This window comes from Aulonocara stuartgranti (genome assembly GCF_965226115.1).
Source record: "Aulonocara stuartgranti genome assembly, chromosome: 5".
In the NCBI taxonomy this organism is placed as follows: Eukaryota; Metazoa; Chordata; class Actinopteri; order Cichliformes; family Cichlidae; genus Aulonocara; species Aulonocara stuartgranti.
Window position 1 is genome coordinate 33,774,115 of NC_138943.1, and position 27,195 is coordinate 33,801,309.

A 27,195-nucleotide genomic window follows, 5' to 3' on the forward strand; every position below is an offset into this window, starting at 1 on the left:
GCACCACAGAAGCGTAATTTACGCACATAATTTTCAGGTGAGTTTTCGCTGGAAGAGTTTACCTGGCCGCAGGTGCAGGAGTGGATTTCTCAACTCTTACGTGACGTGTTTTCAGCAGATGAAAACACGCAGGAACGTTTCCAAATGGCCTAATTTCTTTGACAAGTCGCAACAGGACGAGCTGACTGGTCTCTGGCTGCGCGCGCGCGTTTTGACATTGTGTTGCTCCACCTCCGCCTACAACAGCTGAAGTCGCAGTTGAATCGCACGGAGGAAGCGCACAGCAGTCAGGGAGGAGAGAGAGACAGCGCGACAGCTGACGATGGCGGAGAATAAGATGGGCCCGAACCTCCAGGCTGGAGCCGGAATCTTCGCGAAACGGGTCCAGAAGTCCTTGAATCGAGCCCAGGAGAAGGTGAGCCAGAGGAGATCCACTTTTTAAAAAAGTTTCACTGAGCCCACGCAACTTCTTGACAGTGCCCGAAAGTCACTGCCACGGCTCTGTTAAACTATGAGACGGACATATTGAGCTTGTTTTATTAAGCTGCTCGGTGTTGAGGGCTGGAAAAGCCAGTATGAGAGAGGGAGAGAGACCTTGGCATCATGTTCCCACGATGACAGGCTTCTGAAATCGTGTTTCGCTTCTAAGCAGGGTGATTGGTTGAAAGAAATCCCCCACTGATTTCACTTTTGTAATCAGTGTGTGTGTGTGAGAGAACTGCTCGACTTCATCACTGCCGTCTTTTCAGCTGTGTTTCGTTGCATGGTTTGTAAGGGCATCAATCAATCTGGACGCGTTTACGCACTGTGATCCTGACCACAAGACAGCATTCAAAGCAGTCTGCACACTGTGCTGTACCAGACTGAGCCACTTACTCCAGTTCATGCGTGTGGGTTCACCGTTAACCTCACTAAACTGGCCCCTTTTTTTAACCACTAATAAAACGGTAGCTTAGATTTCCCCCGTCTGAGCAACATGCTGTTGTTCACTGCTATGCAGCTGTGTGCGGACACAGAAATGCTGCTACTTCCTGACTGTGCACTTCCTCTCACTAGCTGTGTCTTTCTCGGTTTGTGGTCAACAAACTTGAATTCACCACTCCACCTAAAAGCAGCAGCTACAAAGGCTTGCTTTTTCGGTACAGTGAAGACTAAAGGGCTGTTTTGGGGCGACTCTGTGATTTCTGTGGTGGTAAATTAAAGAATGGGCATGATGATGAGAGCTTTTATATGCAGATTTCAAGTCAAAGGTTTCAAACAGCTGCACTCGTTGGGCTGTGAAGGGCTCAGAAAAAGTTAGCCACATGTGTCTGGTTAAGTTTTGGGACGGGTGTAAATGGTGCTCTATGTAGAGTGTTAGTCTGGTTAGGTCAGTATATCCACACTGTCAGATAGATCCACTTTACATTACACAGGTTTATTTTGTTATGTTGAAAGTGTGTGTATCACTGCATGTCGTAGTCACAAACCTTTAAAGAATCAACAGTCATCTGTATTTTCTGTGTTTGCAAAACCTATTTTTAAGTTGTTGTTTTTTTTTCAATTTGAGCCTCAAAAATTCATCATTCAGTGATTCAGCAGCCAGATGCTGGAGGCAGAGTTTAATATATAGTTTTAAAAAATATGTAATTTGGTCATAGATTGTATTTTAAAGGTGGTGACAAAGTGGTGTAAACTTTCTAATGGCTGTCAGGGGGCAACATGGCTGGTTGCAGATCAGACATGTTGAACATATCCTACATGTCTGTGACCTCAGTAAACGTCTGGACACAGATGCTGGTTTCAAGTCTTAGTGAAAAAAGCATGATGTTAATCTTGTAAATTACGGTCTTTCTTAGGTTCAGAACAGATGACAATGCAGGGTGTGATTTAGGGTGGGCCTACCATGTGATTAGCAAGGTGCTGCAGTATGAGCATTCAGGATCCTTTGGTTTCTTAGCTCATCTTGTCTCGTTTCAAAACATCAAGTTGGCGGCAGCCAAAATGCCAATCTTGAACTTTCAGAATGAAAGTCTGTAAACCACTGGTGATGTGATGGGAGCCGTTTTTTGTTTACAGTCTATGCACTAAACAGACCATTTGAATGTGAGGGAATGTCGGAGCTCTCCTGTTGTGGGCGCCCTTGAAGCAGAGCTACTAAATAACTAGAGGACCAAGCTGAAATGTTTTTTTTACTACATGTTGGACTGCCTACGCATCATTGTGGACCTAATATACAGTATCTGCAAAAACATCATGTGAAGGAAAACTCAATGAATTAGGTTTAATGTTATTGCATTTATATAGTGTAAAAAAAAAAAAAAAAAAAGGCGTTACAAATGGTGGAGCTGAACTACACAAACAATCACCAATAAAGTAACTCAACAGTTCTGTGGGAGATTCAGGTGTGTTATACCTGCTAAATATTGGTAAAATTAGGTGAGGTCTGATGAACTTACTACTTGCAGTTCCTAATTTTTCTATTTGCTTTCTTCAAATTCCAACTTTAGGCGATATTATTTAGTTGCACTTGCATGTACTCTACAACACCTGTAGGCAGGCTTTGATATAGTTTAACTTTAATCTGTATGAGCACAATCTGTAGAAACCTCTCGTGGCATATTGTTAAAATTTACTCAATCTGATTTTTTTTTTAATGCTTTCAGGTCCTTCAGAAACTGGGCAAAACTATGGAAACCAAAGATGAGCAGTTTGAGCTCTGTTCCCAGAACCTCAACAAACAGCAGGTACTCCAACAGCGTAACCACAGTTTCTAAATGGTAGTCTTCTGCTTTCTGCTCTACAACCTTGATAAAACCCCTTTAACATCTTTAATCTCGAAGCTCATTTGTTTCCTTTTACCAAAATTCTTCACATAATTGCAACAGGGCCAAAAAGTGTTTTGTGTCTTTTTTTCCCTGCACTGACGTGCCAACTCACAAGTTCAGGCAATCATCCTGGCCTTGAAAACAGGAAATGCAAGACAGAGCTCCTGCCTATTTTCTTATCTGTTCTGTGTAAATACGACTTACTATGTCTCCCCTAGAGATCTGTGTGCAGCATTACCCTAAATTGTGAAAGAGCTGTCATTTAAGAAAGGTTTTTACAGGCTGACGAACTGAAAGCCTCAGACTGGCCTTTCTGAACAGCTCTAAATGTAGACTATTTAAAATTTAGAAAAGAGGAAGCAAAACCACTTTCATTTTAAAAGTAACAAAATGCCTTCATTTATTGTTGCGTACTGGTGATCTGTATTCCATGTTACTGTATTAATACTGTAATCGCTGCCACTGTTGGGCTTCTGTTGCTCAGGTTTTAAGTTCACCGAGTGGCAAACAACTACACTACATACTGCAGGGAAGTTGCCGAAGAGCAACAGGAAGGAAGTCTACCCACTGACACTCCATGCTGCTTTCACTTCACAAAAACCACATAAGATATTGTGATTGTTATTTAATTTAAGCTCCAAGTTGTGGTGAGACTGCAAGGAGCTGCGATGTCAAGCAAACTGATGCAGAGAGAGTTTCACAGCAAACTAACAGCCTGCAGTCCAGCTGAAGCACACTGATGTCAAGGAAATGATGCAGCACAATTTTCTTATATTGTCCAACTGTTACTGGGCGTCACTGAATTGAACTTTTCTCCTTTCTTCCTGCACGCAGATCGACGGAAGCAGGTTGTTTAAAGATGTCAAAGCCTACTATGCAGCAGTGAAAGGTGGGTTTGCAAAGCATGGATTGAATCCCCAGTCTTACTGAGGGGAGAAGTTGAAAACTAGGGAAGTGAAAGTCTTCTATTTTTTTGTGGGAGACTTTTGCAATCCTGTCTGCGCTACCAAGTTGTAAAGATCCCTGATCCCGCCTTAAAAAAAAATAGCAGACGCAGCATCGCATATGTGAGTCATGTATGAGAAACCGTTGTTTTTCATGTTGTCAGCTTTTGCGCCTGCATTGTGAGCTCCAGTCAGGAAACTAGTGTTGTTTTGGCCTTTGTAATGTGGGTGCAGCAGCAGCACCAGAAACATTAAAAACAATACCACCGTGGTGCTGTTTGTGCTGCCAGAAGGTAGATGGGCTCATTCCCATGGAGTCATGACTACATTTTAAATTTCTTTTTTTTTTCTTCCTTTTTACAGGCATGCATGAGACATCTAAGCGGCTATCCCAGACGCTGAGCGACATCTATGAATCGGACTGGGATGGAGTGAAAGATCTCGCTGTTATAACAGAAGTAGGATTATGATGCAGCCACTGTTTTATTTGGGAAGTCCCACTTTGGTTGTGTCCCCCCCCCCTTGTGGCATGGTAGCTAAATGCCACAAGCACAGATTGGGATCTGACTGTTTGAACACTTATCAGTCACAAGTTAGGCCAGCCCTTCTTTGTCGTCAATCTACTAACTCTAATTTACAATTTGGGCATTATTTGTCTTCGCCATGACTACAAACGAGCAAATGGGGCAATAAACTGATACGAAAATTGTTTACTGAGGGCATGGATTAATTGAGAAGAAGGCTAATTTTTCCATAGATTTCTGTACAACCAGACTATAAAGGATTTGCCCCCTGCTGGCCATCATTAAGAATGCTAGTGGCAGAGGTTTCTTCCTGTTAAAAGGGAGTTTTTCCTTCCCACTGTCGCTAAGAGCTTACTGACAGGGGGTCATCTGATAGATAGTTTTCTGTGCATTATTGCGGAGTCTTTAGCTTGCAGTTTAAAGCACCTTGAGGTGATTGTTGATTTAGGTGATGTTGACTGTGATTTGGCGATTCATAAATAGAATAGAATTGAACTGAATCCTACTGATACAGTTTTTACTTAGGACTACTGTGGATCATGTCATCAATATGTTTCACTGGCTGGAATCACACACTTCTTTAAAATATTAGTGACCTTCATGCAACATGTACTAACAAATACCCACATTTAAATGCAAGTTCACTCTCTGGTGTGAGGTCCAGAAACTCATGAGGAGAGTTTGGATATTATTTTTCTGTCTTGAGCTGCTTAATTCCAAAGTCCTTCTAGATGCAGTTCTCTCCAGCTGCTCAATGCAAAGAGTTGACACGGAGTCTCTGGCTAAAACAAACAGTCTGAAATTCAATAATTATGTTTACCTACATCGTTGCTACAGTGAGCAGGTATATCTGCCACTGCACAGCTGAACTCAACTGTGCTGTAATGTAGTTGTGAAGAAATTCGCCTTACAAATGAAATATCCCTGGTTCTGGGAGGAGAAAGGAACGGGTCACAAGCTAGAGTACTGCTAGTGCTGGTCCCAATCCCAGATAAATGGGAGTGTGAGTAAGGACGGGTATCCAGTGTAAAATTTCTGCCAAATCAAACATGTGGTTCTGTTTGGTGTGGTGACCTCATGGGAAATAAAGGAGCAGCTAAAAGTACCGTCATCTAGAGTCAAAGAGTCAAGCAAGTTATACCCATTGAATACAGATATTATATTATACTAGAAAAATTTGCATTTCCTGCGAAAATGCAGTGTGGATGCTTAAAGCTGAAGCTGTATGCAAAAAGTAGCTGAAAAAGCTGAAAAGTTGCAGAAATTGTAAAAACTTTGCAGAAGCAAAAGAAGTTTGCTAAAATGGAATAACTTAGCAGAACTGCAATATCTTAGAGGAAACATAATACTTGGCAGAAATACAATAGCATAGCAGAATTTAGCAGAAATATTGTAACTTACCAGAAACATGATAACTTCTCAAAAATACAAGAATTTAGGAGAAATAGTATAAGATAACAGAAAGATTATATTTAGCCAAAAATACTTAAACATTACAGAAACACTATGATTTAGAAAAATAGTACAACAGAGCAGAAATATTGTGATTTACCAGAGACACTGTGATGAACTATGAATATTGTAATTTTAAATTGAGACTATGTTTTAGCACAAATATTATAATTTGGCAGAAATACTATAATTTAGCAGAAATACTATATTAAGCACAAATCCTATAAAAAGCAGAAATGGTATGATTAAGCACAAATACTACATTTAGTAGAAATACTTTGTTTTAGCACAAATCCCATAAAAAGCAGAAATACTGTACTATGATTTAGTAGAAAAACTATAATTAATCAGAAATACTAAATTTAGCAGAAATACTATATTAAGCACAAATACTATAAAAAGCAGAAATAGTATGATTAAGCATAAATACTACATTTAGCAGAAATACTATATTAAGCACAAATCCTATAAAAGCAGAAATAGTATATTAAGCACAAATCTTATAAAATAGCAGAAATAGTATGATTTAGCACAATAGTAATAAGTTAAACAGAAAAATTGGAAAAGCAAAATGGACAGCTGAAAAAATGCTGAACATGCTGAGGGTCCCTCAAATATACTTGTTAAATGACAAAAATCTGCAAAAAAATTTATTACAGCCACACAATCACAAATATGTACACATGAGGAAACACACATGCACAGAGAGACCCACACACAAGATCCAATTCAGTCAACCAGTCTAAATATATTGAATTTAAATCTTAGAATGAGATCATCCCATTAAAAGCCTTTCTCTCTCTCTCTCTCTGTCACACACACACACACACACACACACAGGGAGAGAGAAGTAAGTTTCTAGGTCAGCCTGGGAGCTGGTGAATTTGAATCCACCAATCAGAGAGGCTGTGCACTTTTCCCCACCAAAACAGGTGCATCTGTTTACACACGCAGCAGCACAGAGAGACACAGGATTTTTGCAGTCTATTTCTCATAGTGACGACTCCCCTCAAACAAATGACCGTAATTTCCTAACCGTAGGGGCTAGAACGGTCATTCTTACACCGTTTTGTTCAGAAGAGATGGGGGAATCTTCAAGTGTTGACAATTTAATATTAAAATATGAATTTTTAGAGATATATGACATGGATGACTTGTTGACTTAGAAGCCACGAATTCCCCAATATGCAAATTTGAATACCTGAGACCACATATGTGATTGGCTGGCTGGGAAGCCGTGCAGGCCCTGATTTGTGGATTTGAATTCCTCAGCCCTCAGATATGATTGGCTGGCTTAGAAGCCACGAAGGCCCCAATATGCAAATTTGAATGCCTCAGGACACTTATTTGATTGGCTGGGAAACTGTGCAGGCCCTGATTTGAAAATTTGAATGTCTCAGTCCTCACAGAGGATTGGCTGCCTGGGGACCTGGCAGAAATATATAGAAATACTATTATTAAGCATAAATACTACATTTAGTAGAAATACTATGTTTTAGCACAAATACTATAAAAAGAAGAAAAACTATAATTTAGTAGAAATACTATATTAAGCACAAATCCTATAAAAAGCAGAAATACTATAATTTAGAACAAATAGTATAAAAAGCAGAAATACTATAATTTAGCAGAAATACTATGTTAAGCACAAATCCTATAAAAAGCAGAAATACTATAATTTAGCAGAAATACTATGTTAGGCACAAATCCTATAAAAAGCAGAAATACTATAATTTAGCAGAAATACTATATTAGGCATAAATCCTATGAAAAGCAGAAATAGTATGATTTAGCAGAAATACTGTATTTAGCACAAGTACCGAAAAGTACCAGAAATACTATGATTTAGCAGAATAGTAATAACTTATTGAAACACAAATGCACAGAGGGACACACAAACACAGGCTCTAATCCAGTCAACCAGTCTACCTATATTCAATTTAAATCCTACAATGACATGCTGCCAAATAAGGGCAGGGTCCTCTCTCTCCCACTAAACACACACACACACACACACACACACACACACACACACACACACACACACACAGAGGGAGAGAGCTGCCGAATTTAAATCCACCAATCAGAGTGGCTGTTTACGTTTTCCCGCCAAAACAGGTGCATCTTTTTACACACGCAGCAGCACAGAGAGGCACAGGATTATTGCAGCCTATTTCTCATAGTGAGGACTCCCCTCAAACAAATGACCATAATTTCCTAACCGTAGGGGCTAGAGCGGTCATTCTTACACTGTTTTGTTCAGAAGAGATGGGGGAATCTTCCAGTGTTAACAATTTATCATTAAAATGTGAATTTTTAGAGATATATGACATGGATGACTTGTTGACTTAGAAGCAACGAATTCCCCAATATGCAAATATGAATGCCTGAGACCACATATATGATTGGCTGGCTGGGAAGCCGTGCAGGCCCTGATTTGTGGATTTGAATTCCTCAGCACTCAGATATGATTGGCTGGCTTAGAAGCCATGAAGGCCCCAATATGCAAATTTGAATGCCTCAGGACACATATATGATTGGCTGGGAAGCCGTGCAGGCCCTGATTTGAAAATTTGAATTTCTCAGTCCTCACAGAGGATTGGCTGCCTGGGGACCTGGCAGAAATATATAGAAATACTATGATTAAGCATAAATACTACATTTAGTAGAAATACTATGTTTTAGCACAAATACTATAAAAAGCAGAAATACTATAATTTAGCAGAAATACTATATTAAGCACAAATCCTATAAAAAGCAGAAATAGGATGATTAAGCATAAACACTACATTTAGTAGAAATACTATGTTTGAGCAAAAATCCTATAAAAAGCAGAAATACTATATTAGGCACAAATCCCATAAAAAGCAGAAATAGTATGATTAAGCATAAATACTACATTTAGTAGAAATACTATGTTTTAGCACAAATAGTATAAAAAGCAGAAATATTGTAATTTAGCAGAAATACTATATTAGGCACAAATCTTATAAAATAGCAGAAATAGTATTATTTAGCACAATAGTAATAAGTTAAACAGAAAAATTGGAAAAGCAAAATGGACAGCTGAAAAAATGCTGAACATGCTGAGGGTCCCTCAAATATACTTGTTAAATGAAAAAATCAGCAAAAAAATGCACAGGGAGAGAGAAGTAAGTTTCTAGGTCAGCCTGGGAGCTGCTGAATTTGAATCCACCAATCAGAGAGCCTGTGTACTTTTTCCCGCCAAAACATGTGCCTCTTTTTACACACGCAGCACAGAGAGGCACAGGATTATTGCAGCCTATTTCTCATAGTGAGGACTCCCCTCAAACAAATGACCATAATTTCCAAACCGTAGGGGCTAGAGCGGTCATTCTTACACCGTTTTGTTCAGAAGAGATGGGGGAATCTTCCAGTGTTTACAATTTATCATTAAAATATGAATTATTAAAGATATTTGACTTCTAATGCACCATAACTGAGTAGAGCGAAGCAAAAACTGCCTTGACTTGCCCTCAAACAACGCTTTCTAACTCGAAATCTATTTGGAGTATCGATATCATTCTTTCACCGTAAGAGACAGCAGGCTTTGGTGAACAATCATGGAAATTTTCAGGTCTCTGTGGAAATCCAACAAAAAGTTATGACGAGAGAAAAAAGTGGTTCATTTCCACAGTTTGAAATCTGAAGAAATCTGAGCGAAGGACGAATTTCCTACCCTCAAACAAGTCCAACTCATTTCAGAACGGTAATAGGTGAGAAAGAAATTCTTGAATTGTGAGCGTCAGGGGTGTCTGAAGATATTCGGGGACAAGCCTCATGTCTTAACTTTGCTTCGTTAAGGAGATATGACGATTCGAATATGCCTCTCATTACAGAAATCCAGCGGTGATTTTGAACAAGCTCTCCATTCACTTTATATGGAGAGTTTTCTGACCTTGTGTTAGTCTGAGGAGATTTGCAAAAATTCTATAAATCCCACAACAATGATGGTGACATTTTCTGAAAGCCAGCAAAAATACCTACGTTTTGATGTATAATTTGTGGAAGTTGAGTGAAAATTGAGCAAGTAGCAGGAAGTTGTTCGGACATGAAGTGAAAATTGCAAAACCTTCAGTGGCACACTGGAAGCCAAGAGCATAGCAACCATAACAACACATGTATTTTGTGAAAAATCACAATTTTGCAACTCAAAACTTTAAGAGGCATAAAAGTAAAACAGTAAAAGATTTGAAAAAGCTGAATCATACCTGAATAGCCCAATAATTTGTGAACATTTTAAAGTTTGAATGGTTGTTCTAGGTGAAAATATGAGGAAGTAGTTAAGTTTCAAAAACAAGCAAATTTTAGCAGAATTGCTGAAGTTTCCCATTCATTTCAATGGGACAAATTAAAGGAAAAAAGTGGAATATTTTAAAAAGTATAATAGTTAAAAATAGCAAAAATCATAGCAGGAATTAGCAAAAATAGCTGAATAGTTTAAAATTTGAACGGTGAAAATCGGCTGAAAATTGTGGAAGTAGTTTAACGGCGAAAAGTGTACGGAAGCAACTAGAATAACTAGAAAAAATTGCATTTCCTGCGAAAATGCTGTGTGGATGCCTTACGCTGAAGATTTCTGCTGAAAAAAGCAGAAAAAGTTGAAAAAACAAAAAACATTGCCCTGAGCGAGATTCGAACCTGGCCTTTCTGATCTATAGGCGGCGTCTCACCTTACTGGACCAAACTGATTCTTACAAAGAAGAGGTGGAGAGACTGACAATTCTGGTGAAATTAGCAGAAGCTGCTTAGTATTGTGCTAATAAGAGGTGAAAAGGCTAAACATTTAGCAGAAAAGAGGTGAATCAGAAGAAGTTCTGCTGAAAAGAGGTAAAGAAGCAAAAAGATGAGTTGAAAAGAGGTGTAGAAGTGCTTGCTGAAGATGGCTGTATGTGTAATGACACACTGGAGAGTGTCAAGAAAGCAGAGCGCATGCAAGCAGGGAACATGTGTAGCAACTGTCACAGGTAGGATTCGAAACTCTGCCCCCGGGTCTCACGGCAGCTGCCCTACCCTCTGAGCCAAATGAGTTCTGGTCTCAAGCAAATATATGATGAGAGAGAAAATGTGCACTGTGGAGCAGAAGCTCAAATTAGCAGAAAAGAGGTGAAGAGGAAGAACTTTGTTGTGAAATGAGGTAAAGAAACTGAAATTTGTGCTTAAAACAAGTGAAAAAGCTGAACTCTGAAATCCTGCTAAAACAGTAGTAGAGGCTGATATTTTTCAGCTACTCACTGAGCCAAACTGGTTCTCACGTAACTGAAAAAAGGTGGAAAAGCTTAAAATTCTAATGAAAACAGCAGAAGAGGCTAAGTGCACTGTGGAGCAGGAGCTCTAATTAGCAGAAAAGAGGTGAAGAGGAATAATTTCTGCTGAAAAGAGGTAAAGAAGCAAAAAGCCGAGTTGAAAAGAAGTGTAGAAGCAGAAGTGCTTGCTGAAGATGGCTGTATGTGTAATGACACACTGGAGAGTGTCAAGAAAGCAGAGCGCATGCAAGCAGTGAACATGTGTAGCAGCTGTCACAGGTAGGATTCGAACCTCTGCCACCGGGTCTCACGACAGATGCCCTACCCTCTGAGCCAAATGAGTTCTGGTCACAAGCAAAGATATGATGAGAGGGAAAATGTGCACTGTGGAGCAGCAGCTCAAATTAGCAGAAAAGAGGTGAAGAGGAAGAACTTTGTTGTGAAATGAGGTAAAGAAACTGAAATTTGTGCTTAAAACAAGTGAAAAAGCTGAACTCTGAAATCCTGCTAAAACAGCAGAAGAGGCTGATATTTTTCAGCTACTCATTGAGCCAAACTGGTTCTCACGTAACTGAAAAAAGGTGGAAAAGCTTAAAATTCTAATGAAAACAGCAGAAGAGGCTGAGTGCACTGTGGAACAGAAGCTCAAATTAGCAGAAAAGAGGTGAAAACAGCAGAAGAGGGTGAGATTTGTGCTGATAAGAGGTGAAACTGCGGAACCAATCAGAGGTACTGCTTCTGTCTGCTTCATCAGGCTGTGTACTTGTATGTATTTCTGCCATAGACTGTTAACCAGAATCTGAGGTCCATATTAGAAAAGCTGCTAAAATCATTAAACTTTGCAGAATTGTAATAAATTATCAATATGAATTACCGGTCTGTGATAGTGTATAAATTTGTAGTTAAAAAAAAAACATGTGGGCCAAGGTGGAATCGAACCCACGACCTCTGGTCTGAAGAGCGGTGTCATTACCAATCGCGCCACCTCTAAGGGGGCGGGCGCTTTGAAAAAAAGGGTGATGAGGAGTCAGAATTAGATCGCGGTGAGACGCGAAAAACGCCGTTTTTTGGAGTTACAAAACGTCGTGTAACTCAAAAACTAGGTGGGATAGAAGCATAATTCTTGCACTGGGTGAATCAGCGGACTTTGGTGTACTTTGACTGCGATTTACATAGCTCTTTGTATCTCCGTCGCGGAGATATGACGAGAGAAGAAACGGCTTCATTTTCGGAATTTGAAAAATGAGAGGAGGACAGATTTCCACCCCTCAAACAAGTCTAACTCATCTCAGAACGGTAATAGGTGAGAAAATAATTCTTGAATTGTGAGTGTCAGGAGTGTCTGAAGATATACAGGGACAAGCCTCATGTCTTAACTTTGCTTCGTTAAGGAGATATGACGATTTGAAAATGCCTTCAGTTTCAGTATTTCAGCTCTGAGTTTCACAACCTCCCCATAGACTTTGAATGGGGAGTTTTTAGACCATGTGTCACTTCGAGGCAAATTGTGAAAAAAACGTAACTCTCACAATAATTATAGTGACACTGTCTTAAAGCCAGCAAAAATACCTACGTTTTGATGTATAATTTGTGGAAGTTGAGTGGAAATTGAGCGAGTAGCAAGGAGTTGTTCAGACATGAAGAGAAAATTCAGAACGGACGAGTGTGCAGTGGGAGTTAATTGCATAGCAACCATAGCAACACATGTATTTTCTGAAAAATCACAAAGTTGTAACTGAAAACTTAAAGAGTCATTACATGAAAACGGTAACAGATATGAAAAAGCTGAATCACACAGGAATAGCCCAATCATCTGAGAACGTTTTAAAGTTTGAATGGAGTTTCTAGGTGAAAGTATGAGGAAGTAGTTAAGTTTCAAAGACAAGCAAGTTTTAGCAGAATTGTAGAAGTTTCCCATTCATTTCAATGGGACAAATTAAAGGAAAAAAGTGTAATATTTTAAAAAGTATAATAGTAATAAGTACCAAAAGATATAGCAGTCGAAAGCAGAAATAGCAGAACAGTTTAGAGTTTGAATGGTAAAAATCGGCTGAAAACTGAGGGAGTAGTTAAGCGGCAAAGAAACGGAGCAACTAGAATAACTAGAAAAATTTGCATTTCCTGCGAAAATGCAGTGTGGATGCTTAAAGCTGAAGCTGTATGCAAAAAGTAGCTGAAAAAGCTGAAAAGTTGCAGAAATTGTAAAAACTTTGCAGAAGCAAAAGAAGTTTGCTAAAATGGAATAACTTAGCAGAACTGCAATATCTTAGAGGAAACATAATACTTGGCAGAAATACAATAGCATAGCAGAATTTAGCAGAAATATTGTAACTTACCAGAAACATGATAACTTCTCAAAAATACAAGAATTTAGGAGAAATAGTATAAGATAACAGAAAGATTATATTTAGCCAAAAATACTTAAACATTACAGAAACACTATGATTTAGAAAAATAGTACAACAGAGCAGAAATATTGTGATTTACCAGAGACACTGTGATGAACTATGAATATTGTAATTTTAAATTGAGACTATGTTTTAGCACAAATATTATAATTTGGCAGAAATACTATAATTTAGCAGAAATACTATATTAAGCACAAATCCTATAAAAAGCAGAAATGGTATGATTAAGCACAAATACTACATTTAGTAGAAATACTTTGTTTTAGCACAAATCCCATAAAAAGCAGAAATACTGTACTATGATTTAGTAGAAAAACTATAATTAATCAGAAATACTAAATTTAGCAGAAATACTATATTAAGCACAAATACTATAAAAAGCAGAAATAGTATGATTAAGCATAAATACTACATTTAGCAGAAATACTATATTAAGCACAAATCCTATAAAAGCAGAAATAGTATATTAAGCACAAATCTTATAAAATAGCAGAAATAGTATGATTTAGCACAATAGTAATAAGTTAAACAGAAAAATTGGAAAAGCAAAATGGACAGCTGAAAAAATGCTGAACATGCTGAGGGTCCCTCAAATATACTTGTTAAATGACAAAAATCTGCAAAAAAATTTATTACAGCCACACAATCACAAATATGTACACATGAGGAAACACACATGCACAGAGAGACCCACACACAAGATCCAATTCAGTCAACCAGTCTAAATATATTGAATTTAAATCTTAGAATGAGATCATCCCATTAAAAGCCTTTCTCTCTCTCTCTCTCTCTCTCTCTCTCTCTGTCACACACACACACACACACACACACAGGGAGAGAGAAGTAAGTTTCTAGGTCAGCCTGGGAGCTGGTGAATTTGAATCCACCAATCAGAGAGGCTGTGCACTTTTCCCCACCAAAACAGGTGCATCTGTTTACACACGCAGCAGCACAGAGAGACACAGGATTTTTGCAGTCTATTTCTCATAGTGACGACTCCCCTCAAACAAATGACCGTAATTTCCTAACCGTAGGGGCTAGAACGGTCATTCTTACACCGTTTTGTTCAGAAGAGATGGGGGAATCTTCAAGTGTTGACAATTTAATATTAAAATATGAATTTTTAGAGATATATGACATGGATGACTTGTTGACTTAGAAGCCACGAATTCCCCAATATGCAAATTTGAATGCCTGAGACCACATATGTGATTGGCTGGCTGGGAAGCCGTGCAGGCCCTGATTTGTGGATTTGAATTCCTCAGCCCTCAGATATGATTGGCTGGCTTAGAAGCCACGAAGGCCCCAATATGCAAATTTGAATGCCTCAGGACACTTATTTGATTGGCTGGGAAACTGTGCAGGCCCTGATTTGAAAATTTGAATGTCTCAGTCCTCACAGAGGATTGGCTGCCTGGGGACCTGGCAGAAATATATAGAAATACTATTATTAAGCATAAATACTACATTTAGTAGAAATACTATGTTTTAGCACAAATATTATAAAAAGAAGAAAAACTATAATTTAGTAGAAATACTATATTAAGCACAAATCCTATAAAAAGCAGAAATACTATAATTTAGAACAAATAGTATAAAAAGCAGAAATACTATAATTTAGCAGAAATACTATGTTAAGCACAAATCCTATAAAAAGCAGAAATACTATAATTTAGCAGAAATACTATGTTAGGCACAAATCCTATAAAAAGCAGAAATACTATAATTTAGCAGAAATACTATATTAAGCACAAATCCTATAAAAAGCAGAAATAGGATGATTAAGCATAAACACTACATTTAGTAGAAATACTATGTTTGAGCAAAAATCCTATAAAAAGCAGAAATACTATATTAGGCACAAATCCCATAAAAAGCAGAAATAGTATGATTAAGCATAAATACTACATTTAGTAGAAATACTATGTTTTAGCACAAATAGTATAAAAAGCAGAAATATTGTAATTTAGCAGAAATACTATATTAGGCACAAATCTTATAAAATAGCAGAAATAGTATTATTTAGCACAATAGTAATAAGTTAAACAGAAAAATTGGAAAAGCAAAATGGACAGCTGAAAAAATGCTGAACATGCTGAGGGTCCCTCAAATATACTTGTTAAATGAAAAAATCAGCAAAAAAATGCACAGGGAGAGAGAAGTAAGTTTCTAGGTCAGCCTGGGAGCTGCTGAATTTGAATCCACCAATCAGAGAGCCTGTGTACTTTTTCCCGCCAAAACATGTGCCTCTTTTTACACATGCAGCACAGAGAGGCACAGGATTATTGCAGCCTATTTCTCATAGTGAGGACTCCCCTCAAACAAATGACCATAATTTCCAAACCGTAGGGGCTAGAGCGGTCATTCTTACACCGTTTTGTTCAGAAGAGATGGGGGAATCTTCCAGTGTTTACAATTTATCATTAAAATATGAATTATTAAAGATATTTGACTTCTAATGCACCATAACTGAGTAGAGCGAAGCAAAAACTGCCTTGACTTGCCCTCAAACAACGCTTTCTAACTCGAAATCTATTTGGAGTATCGATATCATTCTTTCACCGTAAGAGACAGCAGGCTTTGGTGAACAATCATGGAAATTTTCAGGTCTCTGTGGAAATCCAACAAAAAGTTATGACGAGAGAAATAAGTGGTTCATTTCCACAGTTTGAAATCTGAAGAAATCTGAGCGAAGGACGAATTTCCTACCCTCAAACAAGTCCAACTCATTTCAGAACGGTAATAGGTGAGAAAGAAATTCTTGAATTGTGAGCGTCAGGGGTGTCTGAAGATATTCGGGGACAAGCCTCATGTCTTAACTTTGCTTCGTTAAGGAGATATGACGATTCGAATATGCCTCTCATTACAGAAATCCAGCGGTGATTTTGAACAAGCTCTCCATTCACTTTATATGGAGAGTTTTCTGACCTTGTGTTAGTCTGAGGAGATTTGCAAAAATTCTATAAATCCCACAACAATGATGGTGACATTTTCTGAAAGCCAGCAAAAATACCTACGTTTTGATGTATAATTTGTGGAAGTTGAGTGAAAATTGAGCAAGTAGCAGGAAGTTGTTCGGACATGAAGTGAAAATTGCAAAACCTTCAGTGGCACACTGGAAGCCAAGAGCATAGCAACCATAACAACACATGTATTTTGTGAAAAATCACAATTTTGCAACTCAAAACTTTAAGAGGCATAAAAGTAAAACAGTAAAAGATTTGAAAAAGCTGAATCATACCTGAATAGCCCAATAATTTGTGAACATTTTAAAGTTTGAATGGTTGTTCTAGGTGAAAATATGAGGAAGTAGTTAAGTTTCAAAAACAAGCAAATTTTAGCAGAATTGCTGAAGTTTCCCATTCATTTCAATGGGACAAATTAAAGGAAAAAAGTGGAATATTTTAAAAAGTATAATAGTTAAAAATAGCAAAAATCATAGCAGGAATTAGCAAAAATAGCTGAATAGTTTAAAATTTGAACGGTGAAAATCGGCTGAAAATTGTGGAAGTAGTTTAACGGCGAAAAGTGTACGGAAACACCCAGAATAATAATAATAATAATAATAATAATAAAGAATAAAGAGAAACAGGAACTCTATAGTGTGGATGCTTAAAGCATCCACACAATAAAGGATAAAGAATAAAGAGAAACAGGATCTCAATAGTGTGGATGCCTATGGCATCCACCCAATAATAATAAAGAATAAAGAGAAACAGGAACTCAATAGTGTGGATGCTTAAAGCATCCACACAATTATAGTATTTCTGCTAAATATAATAATTCTCCTAAATTCCTGTATTTCTGAGAAGTTATCATGTTTGTGCTAAGTTACAATATTTCTGCTAAGTTTTGCTATGTTATAGTGTTTCTGCCAAGTATTATGTTTCTTCTAAGTTATTGCAGTTCTGCTAAGTAATTACATCTTTGCTAAGTTGTTATGCTTCTGCAAAGTTATTACAGTTTTCACAACTTTTCAGCTTTTTCAGCTAGTTTCAGCAGACAGCTTCAGCCGTACAGCTTCACACAGCATTTTTGCAGGAAATGCAAATTTTATAGTTGTCTTAAATATTTATATGAGACATTCAAAATTAGACTAATGCTAGTTAAGCAGCAATATGTCAAACACAGACCATGGAATGTCAATAAAAATATCTTTGTAAGGATGAAATAACAATGGATGGAGAGCATTGGGCGAGTACTGGGTTAAATTACACACCAAAGCCTGGAATGTCCACTGTTGACTAACTGTCAACTATAAAGCGAGGGCCTTGTCACTAATTATTTTGTGGATGGGATGGTTTCCATTAGTAAGTCAGCTCTCACATTGGACAAACTGCGACTGAAGCTTTCCATAATGTGCAACACTGTTTGTATGCTTGCCTATTTGTGGCTTAGTGCAATGGGAACAAGAGTTTTTAACTCTAATGTGGCACCATCTGTTTTTCTTAGAGTGAAGACTTGCTGTGGAACGACTACGAAGAGAAGATAAATGACCAGCTTGTCCGCACCATGGAGAACTATACAAGCCAGTTTCCTGAAGTCAAGGTAAGCCGACGCTCAAATGAGTCCTGCAGAACTGCAAGGCGATGCTAAAACAGCTACTTTGGTCTCTCGGGTGCTAAGAGGTCTTTGAATTTCTGTGTTCACTTTGAAAAACTGTTTTTTTCAGGAACGAGTTGCCAAGCGTGGACGAAAACTGGTGGACTATGACTCAGCACGACACCACCTGGAGGCGCTGCAGGGTGCAAAGAAAAAGGATGAAGCTAAAATAGCCAAGGTAACATTACTGTTAAAGCCTGCGCAGCACAGACGTGCAGTGTGCCGCTGACAAAGACGTCTGATCTCGACTGTATTTTCTTCTTTTAAATCCTCCTTAACAGGCAGAAGAGGAATTCAACAAAGCTCAGAATGTCTTTGAAGAAATAAATAACGAGCTGCGCGAGGAGCTGCCTGTTCTCCATCAGAGGTATGCTTCAGCAGCAAGTAGACACAGAACTAGCTCAGTGGAATCTCAGTGGGAATCTGGATCATGAGTGGATAAATAAAAGTAGAATATGGATGTAGGTTTTTAAGACTTGCATATTTCGACCATTCTTATATGAAATCACCTTTCAGATTAAATTTATACAGATTTGTATTATTTTGGGAGCTTTTGTGTTTGTATTGGATACAAAGTTGAGATGACAGGGTATACACTATATTGACAAGTCCCGGGTCACCTTCACGTTACACCTACAGGAGCTGCTCGGCCGTGGAAACCCATGCCATGAAACTCCCAGTGTGGAGTTTCTGTGCTGATGTTAATACTTCATGTGGTTTGCCACTTGGTGGCTGAGTTGCGGTGACTCCTAAAGGCTTGCACACTGCAATAACACTACTTGATTGTGGAATATTTAAGAGGGAAGACATTCCACAAATGGACTTTTTGCAGTGGTAGCACCCTATTACGGTACCACACTGGCATTCAGTTAACCTTTTAGAACAATCCATTATTTCACATGTTTATAAAGGGTAGACTGCATAGTTAGGTGCTTGATTTTATACACATGTAGCAAAGAGACTAAGAACAGCTGAATTAAAAGAGAAAGATGTGAACCAATATTTACGTGGCTTATATGTTTAAAGGTACGTCAGCCAGTATAACTGAACCTAAGAAAAGTGTCATGTGGACAAACTGAAAGTTCAACTTTGTCTTTTTGTCTGTGCAGTCGGATAGGTTGCTATGTGACGGTCTTCGAAAACATTTCCAACCTGAGGGATGTTTTCTATAAAGAAATGAGCGGGGTAAGATGTCACACATCGCCTTCAACTTCCTCACTCTCTCACCGGCAATGTGAATTGAAGGTGGACGGTGTGCTTGTGTTTACAGTTGAACCGTGAGCTGTACAATGTGATGAAGAAACTGGAGACTCAACACTCGGGCAAAGCTTTCATCATCAAGGGCCTGAACAGGTAGGGTGTTCTGCTGCACATGTTGCATCATTTGTGGCAGCTGTGTGCGCATTAAGAAATGTCTTGTCTTGAAACGCATACAAACTCTGTCTCTCAGGCTTAAAATAGTCTCCCGTGAAACCAAAATAATAACTGAAAGATGCTAAAATGATTCTTAGTGCTGAGAGGAGATGAAAACAATGGGAGATAATGTGGGTTTGCGTGCACAGTAGAGACCTCCATTGCTCTCATTGTGTTGCCCAAATGTGGACACTTGTTTTTAGAGTTGTTTGTTTCTGTGTCGGAAGCGATAAGATGGCCACATAGGCGAGTGGAAGGTGTTGCATACATAGCCTTGCAAAAGTTTTATCTTTGAAATAAATGACACAGACATGCAAGGGTTTGGCACAAAAGTGTTTGTATTCGTATAAGAACGCTCAGTTCTTCATGAAACCAAATTAAATGAAATACTCTAACCACTTTTTTTTTTTTTGTCTCTGACCACAATTTTTTCTAACTTGCATCCTGTACTGATGCTTCTGGGAGATTGTTCTTCGTGTTTTTCGTAAACCAGGTTGCGATTTTTGCCCATACTGGATCTTTAAATGGGCTGTAACTCAACAAACAACAAAATCTCAAACTAGCATCCACTTTCAGTGCTTCCTATCTTGTAGACTGAGGGTTGGGGAACTCCAGGCCTCAAGGGCCGGTGTCCTGCAGGTTTTAGATGTATCCAACACAGCTGATTTAAATGGCTAAATTACTTCCTCGACTTGTCTTGAAGTTCTCCAGAGGCCTGGTAATGAACTAATCATTTGATTCAGATGTGTTGACCCAGGGTCTAAAACCTGCAGGACACCGGCCCTTGAAGCCTGCAGTTCCCCACCCCTGTTGTAGACAATGAAACTTTGTAGAGGGGGATGATGTGGATCCATTTTAGCTCTTCATTAAGCCGGAAGGCCTTGCTTTTTCAGTGTGAAAACTACCATCATTTAAATTAAAGACAAATTAAATTCAAAGCATTTTGAGAATCTCAAAAATCCTAAAAGTGTCCTAAAGTATTTCTCCAGTGTGTCAACCACAGGCTTCAGAATATATAGTACTGCTTTGGTTTATTAATTATTTTTGTATGGGGGGAAAAAACAACAAATTTGCACCTTCGATTAAACCATTTAAAGCTTTTTGGTGAGGCATGTTAGGTATTACGAGTAAAAATCTTTCACTATGAAACACAGAGGAGTCTAAGATATGTTATGCAATAATATTTGGCCCATGCGTTCACTTTTCTTTGATGCACTTTTGGCTATTTCTCACAGTGCTGCTGACACATCTTAGCCACAGCTCATTCTCATTAGGGCTAAATGTCAGGTATACTATAGGCCCAGATGTGTCTGCTTGATGCTGTGCAGTATTAGTTGAATTGGATCAAATTATAAAGGTGTTCTGAGGCAAAAAACTTGTCAAGAGTGTTCAAGAACTCTGTTGCAGTTGCAGGTCATTGCTCCTTTAACAGGAAAATAACCTAAAACAGAACTCTACAAGTACTGAGGTTGGCTAAAACACTGTAGGACTGTTGTCTGTTGATTTTTGCCTGCATTCATCACCGAATTCAGTGCAACTTTGGGTAGAAATGTAACTTGTAGATGGGAGGAAGCCACACTTGGCAAATGACGTGGAGTTTGCTTCAGCGTCAAGAATAGCAAACTGATACTTGACTGCAACAAAGTCCACTGATTTCACAGAAAATTCTAGATCTTTAAATTTAAAGGGTTCTGCTACTTTTGGACACTTATTCTTTTCTTTCCTGTATGCTGGGGTGTTAATGATAACTCTGTCACAAATAATGTGCTTTTGTTCTTTAAATAGCACAAGCAGCAAGTCAAAGAAGAGAAAGTCCCTGGTTATATCCAATCCCATACCCTGCAACACCGCTTTCCCAGCTGACCACGTCTCCGTGCATTCCCAAAACGGCAAAGGTGCTGCACCCTCTTCCCCTGTCCCAAAGACTCAAAACATCGCTGAAGAAAGCATCCCAGCAGAAGAGAGCAGCATCCCTTCGAAAAGTGTTAGCTCATCAGATTCCGATCTCAGCTCGAGTGGCACCGGCTCACCGAAGAGGCAGTCGCTATGTGACAATGACAACAGCGACACGAGCAGTCAAAATCCAGAGGCAGCAGTTGCGTCGGAGCCCGCTGAAAGCCAGTCAGAAGACAGCAAGGAGGGAGAACCAAAGTCAGAGGCAGCAGCAAGCCAGGAGATCACTGATCCCTCGGATTCTGCTGGTGGCGATGCCCCACATAAGGATGCTGAGAGCGATCCAACATCAGAGGAGGCCAATACCAAACCGGCACCAGTTCCAGCCCCTCGTGTATCCTTCCGCTCCAATGAAAGCCCCCTCTTACCTGCTAAGGAGCAGGAGGATTTGGACGAAGGGTTAGAGTCAGGAGATGACTCGGGTTCCCCCAGTCCACCAGGCTTCCTCTATAAGGTACACGCTTAATCTTAAAGCAGCTACAGCTGACATTTCTATAACAGTAAAGTCCCCCTAAAATAACCTGGAGAGTCTTAATAATTTGCGTGAGCTAAGCCTTTAAACGTCACAGCCGTGTGGTAATGTGGAATAAAACAGCTTTGTTTTACACCAGGGGGTGGCACTAGAGAGTCACGCAGCATCTGAAGAAGGCCTGCTCCAGTTTGAAGAGGGCGATGTCATCATGGTTCTTGCTGACACTCAACAGGTGTGTTTGTGTAGTGTGTACTTGTAAACCATATCTTACTTCCCATTGCACTCTAGAGATTACACACATCCTGTACATTCTGGACCTGGACATGTCATTTAGGCCACTGTGTTTGTTTCTGGCCTTTCTGTGTAGGTACTTGCTAACGTGCATTTTATCACATGCCTGCGTATTTCAACCCACCAGCAAATCAAAATAGTCCAGTCGTTTGCAGGGAGGTGATAGTTTGTACATAGTTTGCTGTGCTGATCAACTTGGAATAGTCGTCAGAATCTATAATCAAACCAAAATTCACTGCAGTTTACACTACACTGTAGTTTGATGTAGTAGACTATGTTCAGCATTCTGAATATCCACAGCAGAGTGTCTGAAATGGCACCTGACGTGTTATGGATGTACATCAAATGACAACACAGCAAAATTTCACTTCTGTTGTTCTACTTATTGCATGTTTTTGAACTTTTGCATCATTTTGCGCCTCTGATAACACAAGGTACCAAATTCTTCAGTAGTGAGGATGACCCTAAACCTAACTTCACTTTTTTGCAGTAAATGGTTAGCATAAACAATACTGTGAATGTGCACTAAAATGACATGGTGATATTTTAACATTTACTACACTAAACAAGCCCACAACAAAAAAAAATCTGCTTTTAGCCATTTATAGTTAGCATCATCATGGATGCTAAATTTATTTGTTTCTATTACAAAGCCAGTTGTTGCCACTATTGAGGGCAAGGCATGCACAGTGTTCCACATTTAACTCTTCTGCACTAAATGGTGGGATAAATAAAACTGTGAATGTACTTGTGCACTAAAATGACAAGGTGTTGGAAGCATGGGATTGGAGAGAGCTTTAACTTTTTGTCACAGCCGTAACAAAAGTTGGATTGAGCAGCTGTAAGATGAAGAGGCCTTAATGGTCTGATCCCTGGTTGCCAAATCTGGTCAAAGAGACATGAAACTTCACCTCTCTGGTGGGAAAAGGGCACAAACTAGTGTGAAAGGTTCTGCTTCCCCTATGGAGCTGCTCTGAGTGAGAGGCCATGTACAGTACAGGGGTGGGGATACTGCTCTTCCAGTTCGGTACTTTTTTTGTACGTTCTGTTTACATTCCTGCTTTCACCTATGGCTGCGAGTAGTGACTGAAAGAAAACTAGAAAAAGTTGCATTTCCTGCGAAAATGCAGTGTGAATGCCATGTAGTGGAATCTGCTGAAAACAGCTGAAGAAGTAAAACTGTGCTGAAATCCAGTGAAGAAGCAGACATGTTTGCTGAAAAGAGGTGAAAAGCCAAAAATTCTGCTGAAAAGGGGGTGAAGAAGCTGAAATTTGTACTGAAAAGAGGTGAAAAAGTTGAACTGTCAGCTGAAAAGAAATGTTGCCATGAGCAGGGTTTGAATCCAGACCTTGTGGTCTCAAGGCGGCTACTCATCTCACTGAGCCAAACTAGTTCTCAGGTAACTGAAAGAGGTGGAAAAGCTGAAAATTCTGCTGAAAAGAGGTGAAGAAACTGAAATTTGTGCTCAAAACTGGTGAAAAAATTCCATTGAAAACAGTTTGTGCTGAAAACAGCTGCAGAATCTGGTATTTTTGCTGAAAAGGGGTGAAGAAGCTGAAATTTGTGTTGAAAAGAGTTTAAAAAGCTAAAGTGTTAACTGAAAAAAAAAAATGTTGCCATAAGCGGGATTTGAACCCGGGCCTCCCGCTCTGAGAACGGCTGTTCATCTCACTGAGCACAGCTCACCCCGGCAAGCAAAATCAGTGACAACACTGATAATGTGGTCCATTCATTTCAATGGGACAAAAAAATTGCATAAAAAATTTAGTATTTCAAAAAGTATAGAAGTTCTGAGCACCAAAAGTCATAGCTGGCATTAGCAGAAATAGCAGATTTTTTTTTTTTTAAAGATTTGAATGGTGAAAATTGCACAAAAACTGTGGAAGTAGTTCCATGGCGAAGAAGCATGGAGCAGCTAGAATAAAGTATAAAGAATGCCTTGTTGTTGTTGTCACACAACAAGTAAGACACGTGGCAGAAATGAGCTGTGTCTGAATGATGTCTGGGCTCACCCAGACCTCTTTTATTAAGGAGCTGCTCAGACTAGTGTTACTGATTCCCAGGCATTAAAAGGAGCTAGTCGAGGTGGTTGGGTCATCTGACAGCGATGCATCCTGTGCACCTCCTAGATGAGGCGTTTCAGATATGTCCACCCAGGATGTACCGGAAAGATTACCTTGGGATCAAGGAACGTCTGGGAATGTCTGCTTATGCTACCCCATGACCCAGACCCGGATGGGAGAAAATGCATGAATGGAGTCTGTAATCAGATGCTGTGAGAAAAAGCTTACTTACAATGATTAAGAACAACAACAACAAAACAATGTACACAGACACACAGGCCTGTTTTCCAGAAAAAACAGAATTAATTCATATTAAGAGCTGCTCTGATCAGGATATTTAAATAATAATGGCATTCAACGAGTCCCGAAAAAAAGATGGAAATGCACATTTGGCTTCCCATAGTGACAACTGTTAACCTTCTAAGTTGTTCATAATTTTATATTATCTTTCAACTTCCATGTCGAGGTTATCTAGCATCTTTTCACACTCCTTTTCTGGTCACGGCTGAGTTTGAGTTTACTTTCACGGACTGGTCTCCCAGTCACTGTGTACACAGTGTGGAAATGAATTCAGAAGCACCATTTCACCCTGTTAGTAAATCTTACTGTCATGTCCCGAGTATCTAATCAGAGGGTGGATTTGTTTCCCTGAGTCCTCACATGTGTTTACTGTGTCTTGCAGGAGGAAGGTGTGGTGAGGGGGGTCAGGGAGCAGAGCTGGAACGAGCACCAGGATGCAGAAAATCACTCCGGGATCTTCTCAGAAAAACTTATCCGACCCATTAAAGAAGAGTGAGGCAATAGTCACTGCTCGGTCTGTAATCTGTTTCTTCTTCCATCAGGCACTTCTGGTGACTCACACACACACACACACACACACACACACACACTCTGAGAGGGAGTGAACCCATATGTTATGGGTGCAGAAGCTGTCCAAACAAATGAGCACAATTCCCACGTGGTTTCCCTCATGCTATGATGTTGCAACTTGTGGAACAAAAGCGAACGAGCCGAAGAACATTTTGTAAAAGACATTTGGAAATCTTAAGGCATTTTGCTCTATGAGACACTGTGAAAAAAAAAAATGTTTTTAAGCCCATGTTATTATCCTGTGTAATGTTTCCTAATAAAGTTGTAAGAAAAAAAAAGTTGTTGTTCTGATGTAAGATTTTAACAAAGTAGGTTTCATTTGCTGTATGTTTTTAAATAAAGCATAATGTCGCTGCAGGGCCGCTGATAAACAGCCTGAGCCCGAGAAAGAGCTGCAGTGATTCACTCGAAAGGAATGTGAAAATATTGTCAGGACTTGAAACTCGAGACACATTGACTGATCGACTGTGAGAGCTTTTTGGAAGTGGGATCTGTCAAATATAAAAACAAACAAAAAGCTGGGGCAGACTACCCTCAGCCTGGCAGCTCTGTCGTTTGAATGAGAAAGTCTATCACCAGACGAGGCAGCTCTGTGTGACGACACAGCCTGATGTGATTTGTTGGTCACATAAGGTTTTGAGACATTAAAGTAGAAATGTAATTTGCTGGGGCTTCCCCTGTGCAACATTGCAAGTTGGAACTCCCAGTTTCCAAAACAAACATGAGTTCCTATCACACTTTTAGTTTGAAAAACGAAGCAATAAAGAGAAATTTACACCCCTGGATTATTGTTCATTTTGAATTATGTGCAGGGTGTTGGTGTCATTACATATTTAGTTCTCTATATTGTAACTCTAAGTGTGAACATAGGTGATGGGGCTACTGCACTTTCCCAAACTCCCACCCTGGCTGGTGTTCTGTGGTGATGGAACATCGCTCATCAGTGACAAGGTAGGTCTGTGCCAAAGCGTAGTCTGCTTTACCCTCCATTTTTAATCTAATTGGGACCGCTGTCTACAAAATGAGCCCCACATTCTAGCCAGTAAACCTTGAAACTAGCCACAAGACCGATAACTCGCCAAGAACATGTGAGAGGTTGTGACTTCTTGCAACCTGAGCGGTCTTCTGTATTTGCTTCACTTCTCAGTCCCTGAAGCGACCTTCATCAGTCCCGGTCATCTTCCCTAACCTTGTCAGTGGTGCTAGTTTTGGTCATTATGCACATGTACTGTTTATAAGGTTGGGGAAACCTGCAGTCAGCTGAGACTGAAGAAGTCTTGTGATCAAAAACCTTTTTGTGATATTTATCACTAAAAATGTAAACAAACTTAATTAAATTAAAGTAATGAATGCTTCTGATGTCTTATAGCCACATAAATAATAGTTACATTCAGAGTGTCACATGTATTAAAATGGGTTTCAACAGGCCCAATAACAAAAGCCTGTTTTTAATGCATTAGCCTCATAACGTACATTTAAACAGAACAAAGAAAACAAAATGAAAAACAACTTGAGATTCAGAGTTTTTACAGTGCATTGTTAGCAGTGTGCATCACTGTACTGTGGTACAGTGATTGCAAAACATGCTAATGTTAGCTTCCTACCACTGCCACTTATAATAATACACAATATTTCCCTTTAGCCTTTTATGCCATTGTCTCAGTTCTGCCTTGGCTGACTCACTAGCACGCTCAAATTCCACAAAAGAGGAAAAAGAATGGCAACATGAACACTACTACTATGTAATGGGGACCAGAGTCGCCATGCGATGGCAAAATTGGTTAAACACCAAAGCATTGCGTCTCATAGTGGTTTGATCCACTGCCTATCATTTCCTAGTCCAGGCGTGGGCAACCTTCAACATCAAAAGAGCCATTTTAGCTCCTCCTACCAAACAACAGGAAAAAAAGGAGCAGCACACGCTGGTGGCAGGGGGTGACGGGGACAGATGGGCAGATGTAGTTGGGAGATGATAAATTGATAAATATAGGACATGGATTAATAGGGTTACAGTTAACCATAAATCTAATCCGTGGTTCATGAACCATAGGTTGCCGGCCTCTGTTCTAACCTAAAATCACCAGTTGCTGAATTTTTGGTTTCCAAGTGGTTTGATCTGGTGTTTCTC

The 27,195-nt window shown here is 39.2% G+C and overlaps 1 protein-coding gene across 1 annotated transcript; it reads left to right on the top strand.

The window, feature by feature from the left end:
* bin2b (bridging integrator 2b) lies at positions 1–25,784 on the top strand. Its single transcript, XM_082532780.1, has 12 exons — positions 1–415; positions 2,646–2,726; positions 3,642–3,696; positions 4,115–4,209; positions 17,855–17,950; positions 18,075–18,182; positions 18,286–18,371; positions 19,114–19,189; positions 19,275–19,357; positions 21,203–21,824; positions 21,982–22,074; positions 24,880–25,784. Exons 1-12 carry the CDS (start codon positions 323–325, stop codon positions 24,991–24,993), a joined length of 1,602 nt encoding a protein of 533 aa, XP_082388906.1. The 5' UTR covers positions 1–322; the 3' UTR covers positions 24,994–25,784.
* Positions 25,785–27,195: the final 1,411 nt, after the last annotated feature.

Coding starts and splice junctions, on each gene's coding strand:
- bin2b (XM_082532780.1), top strand. CDS start 323: ATGGCGGAGAATAAGATGGGCCCGAACCTCCAGGCTGGAGCCGGAATC. Junction 17,951..18,074: donor GCCAGTTTCCTGAAGTCAAG/GTAAGCCGACGC, acceptor TGTTTTTTTCAG/GAACGAGTTGCCAAGCGTGG. Junction 18,183..18,285: donor ATGAAGCTAAAATAGCCAAG/GTAACATTACTG, acceptor CCTCCTTAACAG/GCAGAAGAGGAATTCAACAA.